General features: G+C 43.2%; 1 protein-coding gene across 1 annotated transcript in view; it reads left to right on the top strand.

Annotated features, from left to right (window-relative positions):
* Nucleotides 1-52: 52 nt before the first annotated feature.
* Nucleotides 53-15,517, top strand: part of LOC121875650 (sorting nexin-6-like) — a gene marked incomplete in the record, with an annotated part of 89,095 nt that continues 73,630 nt past the window's right edge. Inside the window, 3 exon segments of the mRNA XM_042380271.1 lie at nt 53-113; nt 216-260; nt 15,100-15,204. Of these exon segments, the coding sequence (XP_042236205.1) occupies nt 108-113; nt 216-260; nt 15,100-15,204 (156 nt within the window).

Raw genomic sequence — 15,517 nt, 5'->3', positions numbered from 1 at the left:
AGGAGGATCTAATAGTGTTTAACAGACCACTAAAGGTGTTTGTCTGGTACATAGTTGTCGCTGATCCTTCTCTTGACACTTGTCTCTTCACTTATAGTGTTGCAGCCATGATGGTAGGCGTTTCTCTGCTCATTGCTCTTGTAATTCATTAATATTGTCTGGATATCACTCCTGTGGCCTCTTAGCCTTAACTAACGTAACTCGTGTCATTACAGGACGGGATGGAAGAAGTTCTCCACAGCGAAACAAACGGGACAAAGGTAAGACATGAGACGTTAACTTGGCCTCATAATTACTACCAGGTCTTGTGATCACAGGAATAATCCTTCACACCAGGCGGCCCTCACACTACACCAGGCGGCCCTCACACTACACCAGGCGGCCCTCTCACACTACACCAGGCGGCCCTCACACTACACCAGGCGGCCCTCTCACACTACACCAGGCGGCCCTCACACTACACCAGGCGGCCCTCACACTACACCAGGCACAGGCAGGCCCTCACCACACTACACCAGGCGGCCCTCTCACACTACACCAGGCGGCCCTCTCACACTACACCAGGCGGCCTCACTACACCAGCCCTCTCACACACTACACCAGGCCCCTCACACTACCAGGGCCCTCACACACTACACCAGGCGGCCTCACACTGCACCAGGCGGCCCTCACACTGCACCAGGCGGCCCTCACCACACCACACCAGGCGGCCCTCTCACACCAGGCGGCCCCTCACACTACACCAGGCCCTCTCACACTACACCAGGCGGCCCCACATACACCAGGCGGCCTCACACTACACTAGGCGGCCCTCTCACACTACACCAGGCCCTCCACTACACCAGGCAGCCCTCACACCTACACCAGGCGGCCCTCTCACACTACAGGCGGCCTCACTACACCAGGCGGCCCTCACACCACCAGGCCCCTCTCACTGCACCAGGTGGCCTCTCACACTGCACCAGGCGGCCCTCACACACTACACCAGGTGGCCCTCACACACTACACCAGGCGGCCCTCACACACTACACCAGGCGGCCCTCACACTACACCAGGCGGCCCTCACACTACACTTCAGTATAGGTATATTTGTACAAGTAATGAACCTAAGTTTGTGCTCATGACAGCGACCACTGGATCTTTTAACACACTTCCACCACAACTTGGTCTTGTGAGTGACTTGCTTGGTAGACCTGAACCCATTGTGGCCGATTTTTGAACCCCACTTATTACATTTCAGACCGCAATCATTCTGGCAAATTTTAAAATAGATATGCTAGGCCTCGCCATTTCCAATAATATGTCATGGAAGCCACACATCCTCAACATTGCTAAAGCTGCCTCCCGAAAGCTGGAATTGCTGTACAGATGCCGTAGCTACTTCACTCCTGAGCAGTTGCTTCAAGTATATAAGGGATTCATTCGTCCTAACTTGGAGTACTGCTGTCATATCTGGGGTGGCTCTTCTTCTGTCCAACTGTTAGATAGGGTGGAATCAAAGGCATTTCATCTTATTTACTCTCCTCCTTTAGTTGACAATCTCTCTTCCCTTTCTCTTCGCCGCAATGTTGCTTCACTCTCTCTCTTTTACAGGTACTTTAACGGGCAATGTTCGGTGGATTTGGCCTCCTGTGTACCGCCGACAACGCCGTGGGTTCGTAACACACGTCTTGCCCGCGGTGCCCACTGTTTCTCTGTGGATGTCAGTCACACGAGAATAACCCGTTATAGTACCTCCTTCTTTCCTCACACAGCCAAACTGTGGAATGCTCTGCCTTCTTCTGTGTTTCCATACTCATACAATGTCTCACTTTAAAATGATGGTCTTCCAGCATCTTCGTGGTGTAGATTAATATAATTTTCTTTTCTATTTTTAATTTCATTTTACTGTTATCCCTCCCACCTCCCCCCTCCCCTTGGCCCTATTGTGGGTCGATGACCTGTGCCTGGGTGGGGGATTCTCAGAAAAAACGTATACAAATATTATTTGTGACACTTGGAGTCATCCCCAACAGTACTGAGCTTCCCATTGTATGGTATTGTTTTAAGTATAGCATATTATATACCTGTAGTGACTGTGTGTTGTATTGTACCGTACTGTACAAGACAAGTTATGCAGCTAATTCAAATATCATACATCCCAGAATTAGTTAAGTTACAATATGCAAAGTATGACTGAAAATAGTTAATTAACTAACTGTAATATAACACAGTAATATCTTCGTTAGCCGGAATCCCTCAAACCCAGAACTCTCCGATAGCCGGAATTGAAATTTGCTTGGAAAACTCATTCCCAAAGCTGGAATTTTCTGAAAATTCTGGCTCTGAGAATGATTTACCAAGGGGCAAATTTTTTCTGGAAAATTCTGAGAAAATTTTCCCATTACAGTCGGCCCTTAACATACGCGGAGGTTAGGTAACAGATACCCGGGAATGTTAAAAATCCGTGTACTTTTGCTGCCCCTAAAAAACCCTGGCCCCCATGTCCTTATTTACCATATATACCTGTGTGTAATTCAAGTTTTTAAGACCAAATTATTTGGCAAAAAATAGGGGTCGACCTCTAAACGGGTAATAGTTTTGTTAGGTTGAAAAATATTTACCAGTAACTACCAGTAAACAATGGAAACGATGCACCAACGCACCACCAGCTGTAAGTGTCGGTACAGCTACCAGGGCAGATCTCTTGCGTTATCATAGCAAGCCCAAAGTAGCCAAATCCATGGTATGGTAGCACAGGACGATGTAAAACAAAGTATTCATTTATTAAAGTTTATTTATAGATACTCTACATAAATTTTTGTTCCTTACATTTGAAATCTTTGTTAATTAAATTTGAAACAAAAGAAAACTATGATACCGTATTTTCATTAAAATATTACATCACAAGTATATTTTACTTTAACTGTGACTGAACGAATATATTCTCAGAAATGAATATGTTAATGTAATAATTTGGTTGAAATGACGTACGTATTACTGTGGAAAGTGGGATAAAATCATGACGAAAACAATGACTTTCGCTTTCTTTCGTTGTTCAAAAGATTTTACCGTAATTGCTTTTCGAATGGTTTTCAGTTAAAAAACTGTTGTACTGTACTGTATTACAATAATATTCTATCCTATCATTAGCCTCATAATCCCACAACTGAAAACCATTCGAAAAGCGATTACGGTAACATCTTTTGAACGAAAGAAAGCGAAAGTCATTGCTTTCGTCACAATTTTATCCCACTTCCCACTGTAATACGTACGTCATTTCAGCAAAAATATTACATTTCCATATTCTCAGAAATAAATAGTAGTTTTGTTGAAAGGTAATGTACAGTATTTAATATAAAAATGCAAAAAGAGCTATAAAAACAATTAATACTGTACACCTGTAATGTACTGGCAGGCATCTCCACTGGTCCCTGCTCCAGCCTCCAGCGTCACCACTCCTCCCTGCTCTATCCCTCCGCCTCCACATCGTCACTACTGCCGACAACAAACACAAATGTTTTGTGAATAACTGCACCTCCACTTCCTATGTACAATACTGAACTGTAGTGTGCTGTGCATTTTTACAAACAATAAACATGGCAAGAAAAGCTATTAAAAAAAAGAGATAAAAATTTCACTTTACTGTACCGTACCTATCCTCGGCGACAGGACGGGGGTCATCGGGCTCATCGTCACTCAATTCCATAACGGGTGGTGAAGTGGGGGCGACGGTGGATTCAGCTGTTTCCTCACTGCCGCCAGTGATTGATGGTGTTAAATCTCTCCTTCGGCGATCAAAGAACATGGTGATGGGGAGTTGTCGTCTCTTCTTTTCATTTATTCCATGATGTTTTTGTATGGAGCAAAAACGTCATCCATCCCTCGCATGAATTTCAGGGCACGCACCATGGAGGGGTCCATACTATAGGCCATATTTTTCAGTGCCTCAATATTCCTGGTCATCTCCCCCAACTTCTCCAGCATTATTTCTTGTTGCTCTTCCTCTTCCTCATCCTCTTTCCCTTGCGCTTCCTCTTCCTTGCCTGAGTCTACTAACTCCTGTAGATCCTCCTCATTCAGCTCAGTGTCGTGCTCTTCAATTAGCTCCCTAATCTCGTCCTCTGCCATGTCCTGGAAGCCTTCAGCAGCCACTTTCCTTGACAGTGCCAGGGTCTTTCTCACCGCCTCTGCAATGGCTTCGTCAGGAGAAAATCCAGTGAAATCTTTCACACATTCAGGCCACAGTGATTTCCAGCAGGCATTCACTGTCTGAGGCTTCACATCTTTGAACGATTCAGCCACCACAGATGCGCAGTTGGCAATGTTGAAGCTCTTCCAGTACTGAATCACATCCAGGTTTTGGTCATGGTCTAAGGCTGAGTGCAGTCTGGCCATCACACGTTTACTGTAGTTAGCCTTAAACGTCTTGATAACTCCCTGGTCCATTGGCTGGATAAGTGCAGTGGTGTTGGGTGGAAGGAACAACACCTATACCTTTTCATGCAACACCTCCACTGACTGTGAATGACCGGGAGCATTGTCGAGGATTAGCAGGATCTTGAACTCAAATCCTTTCTGGTGCAGGTGATGTTCAACCTCTGGCAGGAAACAATGGTGGAACCAGTTGAGAAACAGGTCGCTCGTTGTCCAGGCCTTCATATTGTACATCCAGAAAACAGGCAGCAAGCTCATGCCTCGGCGTTGGAATGCACGCGGTTTCTTAGATTTGTATATAAAGCCTGGGCGAATGAGGTGACCCGCAGCATTGCCACAAAATAGCACGGTGCACCTGTCCTTGGCTGCCTTGAATCCTGGTGCACGGCGTTCTTCTTGGGTGATGAAAGTGCGCTGTGGCATCTTTTTCCAGAACAAACCTGTTGGAAAAGAAAATAGTACACCCTGTACTATTATACATACTGTATACGGTATAAAAATATAAAAATATTACATCACACTGTATGGTAAGTCACTACGGAATAAAAATAGAAAAGTTACTGTGTAAAATTCAGACCCATTTATCCCGTTTTCTCTTACAACACAATACAGTACGTACAGTACAACAGGTATTTGAGCATTTTAAGGTTAAATGTACAGTAGTAATTTATTGTCTTACCTGTTTCATCCATATTCCAAACTTGCTCTGGCTTGTATCCCTGCTTCTTGAGTATTGCTTTCAACTCTGCTGGGAAAGCTTTCGCGGCCATGGTGTCTGCTGACGCACCCTCCCCAGTCATCTTCACATTCTTCAGGCTGAATCGACGCTTGAAATTGTCAAACCACCCCTTGCTGGCTTGGAAAGGTGTCGGAGGTGTCTCAGGTGTGGGGGTAGTAGCACTGGTACTGGCTACGGGTTCCTCAGCTACAGGTGTGAAGCGTGTGTGTAGAGACTTAGCTTTCTCCCGGATAACGATAGAGTCCACTGCTACACCTTTCCGGTGCTGGTTCTCTACCCACAGAAACAAGGCATTCTCCATCTTCACCATTGCCTTCTCCCTCACTTGGCTGACATGCTTAGCACTGCATGGAGCACTGGCATTTACAGCATCACAGATATCTTTTTCCCTTTTCTTGATGGTACGTACGGTGCTTTCGTTCACGTTGTACAGTCGCCCCACAGCAGCGAACGACATTCCCTCCCTTAACTTATTCAGCAACTCCACCTTCTCCTGCAGAGTCATCACTCTTCTGGCACTTAGGGGTGGCTCCAGCTGGTGTCTTTGATGCTCTTTTAGGGGCCATGGTAAATGTGGGTAGCAAGGGTAGCAACTACAATTCTGATGTTAACACAAGCGTGGTTACAGCGAGACTGACTGAGTGGCGGGGTGGGGTGACGACGCGCTATGTGTGTGTGTGAGGTTGCGGGAGCGGGCGGTGTCCAGTGTTCGGTGCCGCGCGCGAGTTGAATGGCGCGCGATTTGAATGTACTTCAATTACTTCAATGTACAGAATATTCCTCCGGCGGGGCAATCTGTGTATTTGAGAATCCGTGAATGCTAAACCCGCGTATGTGAAGGGCCGACTGTACCTGGAAAATTCTGGGGATGAGGGATTCTTTCTGGCCTTGAGAGAGTCGTCTCATTACCCGGAAATCTCTCATTCCCGGAAGTGGTCTGCACCAATTGTTCCGGCTAACGGAGATATCACTTACTTAGGCAGTTTAGATAACAAGTGGTCACGACTTCATCGTGACCTAACACCAGGTACAGTATATTGTACAGTACACTGTTCTTCTGTCATGTGGACATGATGATGGTCTTACCTGAGTCAGCCAGCCAGGCCCGGGTACCAGTTGTCGCTCTTGTCAATAGCATTATAATTCTCACACACATAGGAAGTGTCAGAGGAACAGTAAAGTCTCCGATAACGACGGTTCAACTAACGAAGATTCGTATTTAAGACCCTGGTTAATTTAGGACCCAATTCTGTTTACGCCATTACTGTATTTTATTCGTATTTACGACGAAATTAAAAAAAAGTATTATATTTTCGTAAAAATATTAACTAAATCCCGATATTATATATAAAAAAAGCCTTGCGCACGGAGGCTGCCGGGCTTGTTAGTGGTGACGCCAGCATCGCTAGTATGAACAATCTCAGCTGGTGGGCCTTTTGTTTTCACGCATCTGAACAGGAAAAGGAGGACTTTCTCAGGTTTCTTACAGCATATTTGTTTCCCTATTCAATATGAGCAAGAGAGCAAGTGATGGTAGTGTTGTTTCAAAAGCTAATAGAAAGTGTATAAGCTTAGCCGAGAAACTAGACGTGTTAAACAATATGAAAAAGGTGAGAGGTTTGTGGATATTATATGGAGCAAGCAATGAACATATTTACGTCACTGGCTCACAGATGGTATAAGTGTGTGTACATCACTGACTCACAGATGGTATAAGTGTGTGTACATCGCTGACTCACAGATGGTATAAGTGTGTGTACATCACTGACTCACAGATGGTATAAGTGTGTGTACATCACTGGCTCACAGATGGTATAAGTGTGTGTACATCACTGGCTCACAGATGGTATAAGTGTGTGTACATCACTGACTCACAGATGGTATAAGTGTGTGTACATCACTGGCTCACAGATGGTATAAGTGTGTGTACATCACTGGCTCACAGATGGTAAAGGTGTGTACATCACTGGCTCACAGATGGTATAAGTGTGTGTACATCACTGGCTCACAGATGGTATAAGTGTGTGTACATCACTGGCTCACAGATGGTATAAGTGTGTGTACATCACTGACTCACAGATGGTATAAGTGTGTGTACATGGTATAAGTGTGTGTACATCGCTGACTCACAGATGGTATAAGTGTGTGTACATCACTGACTCACAGATGGTATAAGTGTGTGTACATCACTGACTCACAGATGGTATAAGTGTGTGTACATCACTGGCTCACAGATGGTATAAGTGTGTGTACATCACTGACTCACAGATGGTATAAGTGTGTGTACATCACTGGCTCACAGATGGTATAAGTGTGTGTGTGCATGCTGACTCACAGATGGTATAAGTGTGTGTACATCACTTTGGCTCTCACAGATGGTATAAGTGTGTATGCGTCACTGGCTCTAGATGGTATAAGTGTGTGTACATCACTGACTCACAGATGGTATAAGTGTGTGTACATCACTGGCTCACAGATGGTATAAGTGTGTGTACATCACTGACTCACAGATGGTATAAGTGTGTGTACATCACTGGCTCACAGATGGTATAAGTGTGTGTACGTCACTGGCTCACAGATGGTATAAGTGTGTGTACATCACTGACTCACAGATGGTATAAGTGTGTGTACATCACTGGCTCACAGATGGTATAAGTGTGTGTACATCACCCAGCTCAGATGGTATAAGTGTGTGTACATCGCGGCTCACAGATGGTATAAGTGTGTGTGCATCACTGACTCACAGATGGTATAAGTGTGCATCACTGACTCACAGATGGTATAAGTGTGTGGCATCACTGAAGCCACAGATGGTATAGGAGTGTGTGTGCATCACTGACTCACAGATGGTATAAGTGTGTGTACATCACTGGCTCACAGATGGTATGAGGTGTGTGTGCGTCTGGCTCACAGATGGTATAAGTGTGTGTACATCACTGACTCTGAATGGTATAAGTGTGTGTGCATCACTGGCTCACAGATGGTATAGATGTGTGTGCATCACTGACTCACAGATGGAATAAGTGTGTGTACATCACTGGCTCAGATGGTATAAGTGTGTGTACATCACTGACTCTAGATGTGGTATAAGTGTGTGTACATCACTGGCTCTGGGTAATATAAGTGTGTGCATCACTGGCTCACAGATGGTATAAGTGTGTGTACATCACTGGCTCACAGATGGTATAAGTGTGTGTACATCACTGACTCACAGATGGTATAAGTGTGTGTACATCACTGGCTCACAGATGGTATAAGTGTGTGTACATCACTGGCTCACAGATGGTATAAGTGTGTGTACATCACTGGCTCACACCTACCATGACTATAACTGGCTTGTCTCGGGTGTTGGCAGCTTGATCTTTCATCCACTTCAGCAAGACAGCTTTGGGTGTGTTTTGGACCATGGGTGTGAGGCCGGCCTATCTCTGGATTTTTTCTTTCTTAAGTTTGTGGTCATGGCAGCGACCACTGGATCTTTCAACACACTTCCACCACAACTTGGTCTTGTTACCAATCTTATTACTGCCGATAAGAAAAACATGGCGGGGGTGTCAAAATAATTGTTCACTAAATATAAGTAGTGTACAGTACTGTGTTGTTGATCCACCATGATACTGAACTCTTAAGTTGTCTACTATTCTCGCAGCCTTGAGGAACACTAACAGGCAAATAAGGTTATAAAGTACTATATGTATACAGGTCACCTCATCCTGACCTTACATCTTGGCGAGGGGTTGGTAATAAGGTTAACAGACCTCACCCGACTTACCTTATCCACGGGGTTAATAAGGTCACAGACTCTCACCTGACTTACCTAATCCACGGGGGAACATGCACAAGGTCACAGTGACACCTAATCCTACTTTAATCCACGTAAGATATCACAGTGACCTCACCTAATCCTAATTTAATCCACGGGGCACATGCACAAGGTCACAGTGACCCCAATCGGGATTTACCTTAATCCATGGGAAAGACAGTAACAAGGTCACAGTGGACTCACCTTGACTTACTCCTTAATCCACGGGGTTAATGCACAAGGTCACAGTGACCTCACCTGACTTACCTTAATCCACGGGGAGGTTAATGCAATAAGGTCACAGTGACTCACCTGACTTAATTTTAATCCACGGTTAATGCACAAGGTCATGACCTCACCTGACTTACCTAATCCATCACGGGGGTTAATGCACAAGGTCACAGTGACCACCTGACTTAATACCTAATCCACGGGGTTACTGCACAAGGTCACAGTGACTCACCTAACTTACCTTAATCCATGGGGTTAATGCAATAAGGTCACAGGACTCACTCTGACTTACCTAACCACGGGGTTAATGCACAAGGTCACAGTGACCTACCTGACTTACCTTTTAATCCACGGGGTTAATGCATTGGCGGGTCACAGTGACCTCACCCGACTTACCTTAATCCACGGGCGGGGTTATAATGCAATAAGGTCACAGTGACCTCACCTGACTTACCTTAATCCACGGGGGGGGGGGGTTAATGCATAAGGTCACAGTGACCTCACCTGACTTACCTTAATCCATTCCAGGTTGATGTTACCCGTTTATACGAAGATTTAACGTTTTTGTTTTATTTTGCTGTTTTTAAGCAACACTTTCATTAATTTATCATCAGTTTAGTACATTCCTCTAATGACTACAGTACACTACAGTACACTACACTACAGAACAGTACAGTACTATAATGAGACAAGAGGAGGATTTAGTAATAGTAGGAAGTATAGAGAGTAGTAATGTAAAGATAGGAACTTGGGTAGCGTGGCCGGGATGTTATTAACTCAGAGTCAATACGCTTATCTTATCTCGTATGTCAATACACATATATTACTTCTTAAAGGGAGAACTTGTTAAACACCACTCCGATACAACTATTTATTAATTCACTCAATGACATGGACACATCAATATTATATCTGGGTATTAACACATTATATTTTTCTTTACTCGACACTGACTCGAACACAACATGAATGAATACACTTCCCACAGTAGGTAACTCACCCTAGGAATAGTTCTGACAAGACTCACGTGTACCCTGACGTAGGCCCAGTGGGTGCTTGGTTGGGCTGCCTCCTATGGGAGGCTTCTGCTTAGCTGGTGACGTCGGGGAGTCCCCCCCCCCCCCCGACCTGGGGAGAGGACGAGCGTGACTCTGAGAATCTCCAGAATAATGAGCGTCTCCTCAGAATGTTCGAATGACAACCAAAATCAGAATGAGAATGAAACTGTGGGCAGGACTGCCGAGCCTTTATATGGGGGCTCACAGCCCGTGTTTGGCCTGCCAATTCACACTAAACTGGTTAGATCTGGACAGCTGTGTCCAGGTGTGGTCATGCCCAGGTGTCTTGGTAGGTCAGGTCACCCGGCTAACTCAAGTCATTAGCGGCGAGGTCGGGTCCCTTGGGTCTTGAGGTGTCCACCTGGTATGTGGTGGTACCAGGAGGTCTGTAGTGTACTCGCTGTTATATGTGATGTAATTCTGGGCTGTAAGCTCTGGTCTGATATTCAATCATTACACCTCCCACCAAGACCAAACCTTCATCACAGAGACTGATGTCACATATGGACAGCAACATCACTTGTAGTATCAAAGATAGTCCTTGGGGCGATAACATAGTCTCACATTTACAAACAACAATCTCATAGGTGTATGTTTTTCATCTGGCGCAAGCTTGATCTGACAAAGCTCACTATAGTACAATACACTACAATACAGTACTGTACAATACAGTACTGTACAATACAATACTGTACAATACAGTACATCCACAGTACACTACAGTACAGTACTGTACAATACAGTACAAAACAGTACTGTACAATACAGTACAGTACACTACAATAAAGTACAGTACAGTACAATACAGTACAGTACAATACAGTATGGTACAATACAGTACTGTAAAGTACAGTGCAGTAGAGTACAATACAGTACTGTACAGTACAATGTAGCACAGTACAGTACAATACAGTACAGTGCAGTACAGTACACTACAGTACACTACAGTAAAGTACAATACAGTGCTGTACAGTACAATACAGTAGAGTACAATACAGTACTGTACACTACAATACCATACTGTACAGAACAATACAGTACTGTACAGTACAATACAGTATGGTACTGTACAATACAGTACTGTACAGTACAATACAGTACAGTATAGTACAATACAGTACTGTACAGTACAATACAGTGCTGTACAGTACAATACAGTAGAGTACAATACAGTACTGTACACTACAATACCATACTGTACAGAACAATACAGTACTGTACAGTACAATACAGTATGGTACTGTACAATACAGTACTGTACAGTACAATACAGTACAGTATAGTACAATACAGTACTGTACAGTACAATACAGTGCTGTACAGTACACTACAGTAGAGTACAATACAGTAGAGTACAATACAGTATAGTACAATACAGTACTGTACACTACACTACAATACTGTACAGTACTGTACAATACAGTACAGTACTGTACAATACAGTACTGTACAGTACAGTACAATACAATACAATGCAGTATAGTACAATACAGTACTGTACAGTACTTTACAGTACAGTACTGTACAGTACAGTACAGTACAATACAGTACACTACACTACACTGCAGTACAGTACAGTTGAGTAAAATACTGTACTGTACTGTACAATACAATACAGTACAGTACTGTACAGTGCAGTTTAATACAGTACAGTATATTACAATACAATACTGTACAGTACAATACAGTACTTTACAGTACAATACAGTACAGTATAGTACAATACAGTACTGTACAGTACTGTACACTACAGTACACTACACTGCAGTACACTATAGTAGAGTACACTGCAGTACACTATAGTAGAGTACAATACAGTACAGTACAATACAGTACAGTACAATACAGTACACTACAGTACACTACACTACAGTACTGTACAATACAGTACTGTAGAGTACTGTACAGTACCATACAGTGTCATACAGTACAGTACTGTTCAGTACAGTACAATACAGTACTGTAAAGTACAGTACAGTACAATTCAAGTACTGTACAATACAGTGCAGTACAATACAGTAAAATACAGTACAATATAGTACAGTACAATGTAGTACAATACAGTACACTGCAATGCAGTGCAGTCCAAAGCAGTACAGTACCATACAGTACAGTAAAATACAGTATAGTACAAAACAGTACAGTGCAACACAGTACCGTGCAGTACATTACAGTACAATACAGTGCAATGAAGTACAGTACTGTACTGTACTATACTGTACTCTACTGTACTGTACTATACAATACTGTACTATACTATACTGTACTATACTGTGCTGTACTGTACTCTACTGCTGTACTGTAGTGTATTGCACTGTACCATACTGCTCTTTACTGCACTGTACTGCACCACACTGCATTCTACCATATTGCTCTTTACTGTCCTGCACTGTACTGCACTATACCATACTGCTCTTTACTGTACTACACTACCATACTGCACTATACTATACTGCACTATACTGTCCTGCTCTATACTGTCCTGCACTATACTGTACTGAACCATACTGCACTATACTGTACTGAACCATACTGCACTATACTGTACTATACTGTCATGCTCTATACTGTCCTGCACTATACTGTCCTGCACTATACTGTACTGAACCATACTGCACTATACTGTACTATACTGTCCTGCTCTATACTGTCTTGCACTATACTGTACTGTACCATACTGCACTATACTGTACTGCACTATACAATACTGTCCTGCTCTATACTGTCCTGCACTATACTGTACTGAACCATGCTGCACTATACTGTCCTGCTCTATACTGTCCTGCACTATACTGTACTGAACCATGCTGCACTATACTGTACTGAACCATACTACACTATACTGTACTATACTGTCCTGCTCTATACTGTCCTGCACTATACATTGGGGTATGCTATAACGAATCTAATTGGTTCTAGAACCTTGTTCGTTATAGCATTCGTTTGTTATAGGATTAATCCGTTCCAGGCCCCCAAATACAACCACTTAACACTGAAAAATATAATATAAAATTGTAAAAATTGTAAAAACGTGCATAAATATGCATCTAAACCCCTGAAATAAAGAATATCATTAATATTTGTAATAATAAAACAATAAATTAGAAAAACAAAAAAATTTAAATTATGTTCGTTGTAGGAGTTTCGTTCGTTATAGTATTCTCAATTTTATAGGTAAAACCGTTCATTATAGGAATATTCGTAGTAAGATCCGTTCGTTATAGCATACCCCACTGTACTGTACTGAACCATACTGCACTATACTGTACTGTACCATACTGCACTATACTGTACTGCACTATACTGTCCTGCTCTATACTGTCCTGCTCTATACTGTCCTGCTCTATACTGTACTGCACTATACTGTACTGCACTATACTGTACTGCTCTATACTGTCCTGCTCTATACTGTCCTGCTCTATACTGCCCTGCACTATACTGTACTGTACCATACTGCACTATACTGTACTGCACTATACTGTATTGCACTATACTGTCCTGCTCTATACTGTCCTGCACTATACTGTACTGAACCATACTGCTCTTTACTGTACTACACTGTACCATACTGCACTATACTGTACTGCACTGTACCATACTGCACTATACTGTACTGCACTATACTGTACTGCACTATACTGTACTGCTCTATACTGTCCTGCTCTATACTGTCCTGCTCTATACTGTCCTGCACTATACTGTACCATACTGCACTATACTGTACCATACTGCACTATACTGTACTGCACTATACTGTATTGCACTATACTGTCCTGCTCTAAACTGTCCTGCACTATACTGTACTGAACCATACTGCTCTTTACTGTACTACACTGTACCATACTGCACTATACTGTACTATACTGTCCTGCTCTATACTGTCCTGCACTATACTGTAATGAACCATGCTGCTCTTTACTGTACTGCACTGTACCATACTGCACTATACTGTCCTGCTCTATACTGTCCTGCACTATACTGTACTGAACCATACTGCTCTTTACTGTGCTGCACCATACTGCACTATACTGTACTGAACCATACTGCTCTTTACTGTACTGCACCATACTGCACTATACTGTACTGCTCTATACTGTCCTGCTCTATACTGTCCTGCACTATACTGTACTGAACCATACTGCTCTTTACTGTACTACACTGTACCATACTGCACTATACTGTACTGCACTTTACTGTACTGCACTATACTGTCCTGCTCTATACTGTCCTGCACTATACTGTACTGCACCATACTGCTCTTTACTGTACTGCACTGTACCATACTGCTCTTTACTGTACTGCACTGTACCATACTGCACTATACTGTCCTGCTCTATACTGTCCTGCTCTATACTGTCCTGCTCTATACTGTCCTGCACCATACTGCTCTTTACTGTACTACACTGTACCATACTGCACTATACTGTACTGCATTGTACCATACTGCTCTTTACTGTACTGCACTGTACCATACTGCACTATACTGTCCTGCTCTATACTGTCCTGCTCTATACTGTCCTGCACTATACTGTACTGCACCATACTGCTCTTTACTGTACTACACTGTACCATACTGCACTATACTGTACTGCATTGTACCATACTGCTCTTTACTGTACTGCACTGTACCATACTGCACTATACTGTCCTGCTCTATACTGTCCTGCTCTATACTGTCCTGCACCATACTGCACTGCACCATACTGCACTGTACCATGCTGCGCTGTACTGGTAACCACAAGGTGTGATTGGTTCTGTGATGGTGACCACAAGGATGGTGATTGGTTGTACAGTATAGTAAGTGTTATTAACACTGTTGCACTATACTGTATTTATTTATTTTTTTATTTCAGAGTGGAAGGTCTGACACAGTGGACCTTAACGACAGTTCCCTTCAAGTGGATATTTCTGATGCCTTGAGTGAGAGAGAGAAAGTCAAGTTTACCGTCCATACTAAAGTAAGTTACTACAGGTAGTGTAGTGTTACAACAGGTAGTGTACTGTAGTGTTGCAACAGGTAGTGTAGTGTTACAACAGGTAGTGTACTGTAGTGTTGCAACAGGTAGTGTAGTGTTACAACAGGTAGTGTACTGTAGTGTTACAACAGGTAGTGTACTGTAGTGTTACAACAGGTAGTGTAGTGTAGTGTTACAACAGGTAGTGTAGTGTTACAACAGGTAGTGTACTGTAGTATTACAACAGGTAGTGTAGTGTTACAACAGGTAGTGTAGTGTAACAACAGGTAGTGTAGTGTTACAACAGGTACTGTAC

Source organism: Homarus americanus, unplaced genomic scaffold (assembly GCF_018991925.1).
Source record: "Homarus americanus isolate GMGI-L3 unplaced genomic scaffold, GMGI_Hamer_2.0 scaffold22250, whole genome shotgun sequence".
In the NCBI taxonomy this organism is placed as follows: domain Eukaryota; kingdom Metazoa; phylum Arthropoda; class Malacostraca; order Decapoda; family Nephropidae; genus Homarus; species Homarus americanus.
The sequence above is the reverse complement of the archived record's forward strand: the minus strand, read 5'-3'. Positions and strand labels throughout refer to the sequence as shown.